At 30.1% G+C, this 1,146-nt stretch overlaps 1 protein-coding gene across 1 annotated transcript in view; it reads left to right on the top strand.

Annotated features, from left to right (window-relative positions):
* Window positions 1-1,146, top strand: part of LOC107647504 (probable indole-3-pyruvate monooxygenase YUCCA4) — a 3,321-nt gene that overhangs the window by 1,756 nt on the left and 419 nt on the right. Inside the window, exons 3-4 of the mRNA XM_016351574.2 lie at window positions 97-220; window positions 1,131-1,146. The exon at window positions 1,131-1,146 is cut by the window's right edge and continues 419 nt beyond it. Coding sequence (XP_016207060.1) covers window positions 97-220; window positions 1,131-1,146 — 140 coding nt within the window. The remainder of the gene's footprint in view (window positions 1-96; window positions 221-1,130) is intronic.

Genomic DNA, 1,146 nt, shown 5'->3' with positions numbered 1-1,146 from the left:
ATTGTACTTTGAAAAGCTAGGGGCTAGGGGAAGTTTAATTTTGTCATATGTTGAGGCTAAGATTTGTTAGGGTTTTTCTTTTTTGGCTTTGCATAGGTGATGGAAGGTGTGAAGGAGATAACAAGAAATGGTGCCAAATTTGTGGATGGACAAGAAAAGGAATTCGATGCTATAATATTGGCAACGGGATACAAGAGCAACGTGCCTACTTGGCTCAAGGTTAGAAAATTAAATTAAATAATATAAATAAAATTGACCTGTTCTGTTGCGTTTTTAGCTCTATCTTATTATGAAGCACTCATGACCCATCACTTTCTAAGGCTCTTTGGGACACATGCAAAGAGCAGAAACCTACAAATGTCTTCTTTTCTTCATGCAAAAAAGAAAGAATAAAATCACTTTGCCCTCTGTCCTGGGTTCTACCACTTTTTTAAACTATCTTTTGTTTTTTTCTTATGCAAAAGAATAATAATTCTTAGAATTTTGAAAATAGTAATTTTTTATAAATATTATTAAATACATTTTTTAGTTTTTAATTTAGTAAAAATCGTTTTACATAATCGTATAATCACATTTATTTTTTTTTCTGATGTGATGTTACGTAATTAGATGCACTATATGAAAATACTTTAATAATAACATTTTTTTTACTGTGGAGTGAATATTAGTGAGTTGTGACGTCTCATGATGTGTGATGATCATGAAATATCTATCAAGGTTGCAAGTTGTAAAAGGGTCACACCAAAAAGAGAATTCTTTATACTCTTTTTCTACAGGCAGTGGTTCCTCTTACTCTGCTGAAAAAACCTGTTTGAGTCCCCTTGGTCAATTCATTCATTCTCCACTCCTTTCAAATTTAATTATTATGTCATCATTGACACAAAAAAACAAATATTATTATTATTATTTAATCAAATTATTATTATTATTATTATCAAAGAAACTGTTTTCTCTATTCTGTGGGTAAAGGGTATGGATAGATGGAGCTATCATGCTCTGAAAAATCCTGCAATTTGTATCATATGGGCCTCTGTCACTAAATTCCAAACCATGATGCATCATTTTTATATGATAAACTAAAGGGTCGTCCTCATCATATCATATGAAAACATATATTGCTATATTAAATTAAAATTTTTATTTAAA

This window comes from Arachis ipaensis, chromosome B06 (assembly GCF_000816755.2).
Source record: "Arachis ipaensis cultivar K30076 chromosome B06, Araip1.1, whole genome shotgun sequence".
In the NCBI taxonomy this organism is placed as follows: domain Eukaryota; kingdom Viridiplantae; phylum Streptophyta; class Magnoliopsida; order Fabales; family Fabaceae; genus Arachis; species Arachis ipaensis.
This window is presented reverse-complemented; position numbering and strand designations above follow the sequence as displayed.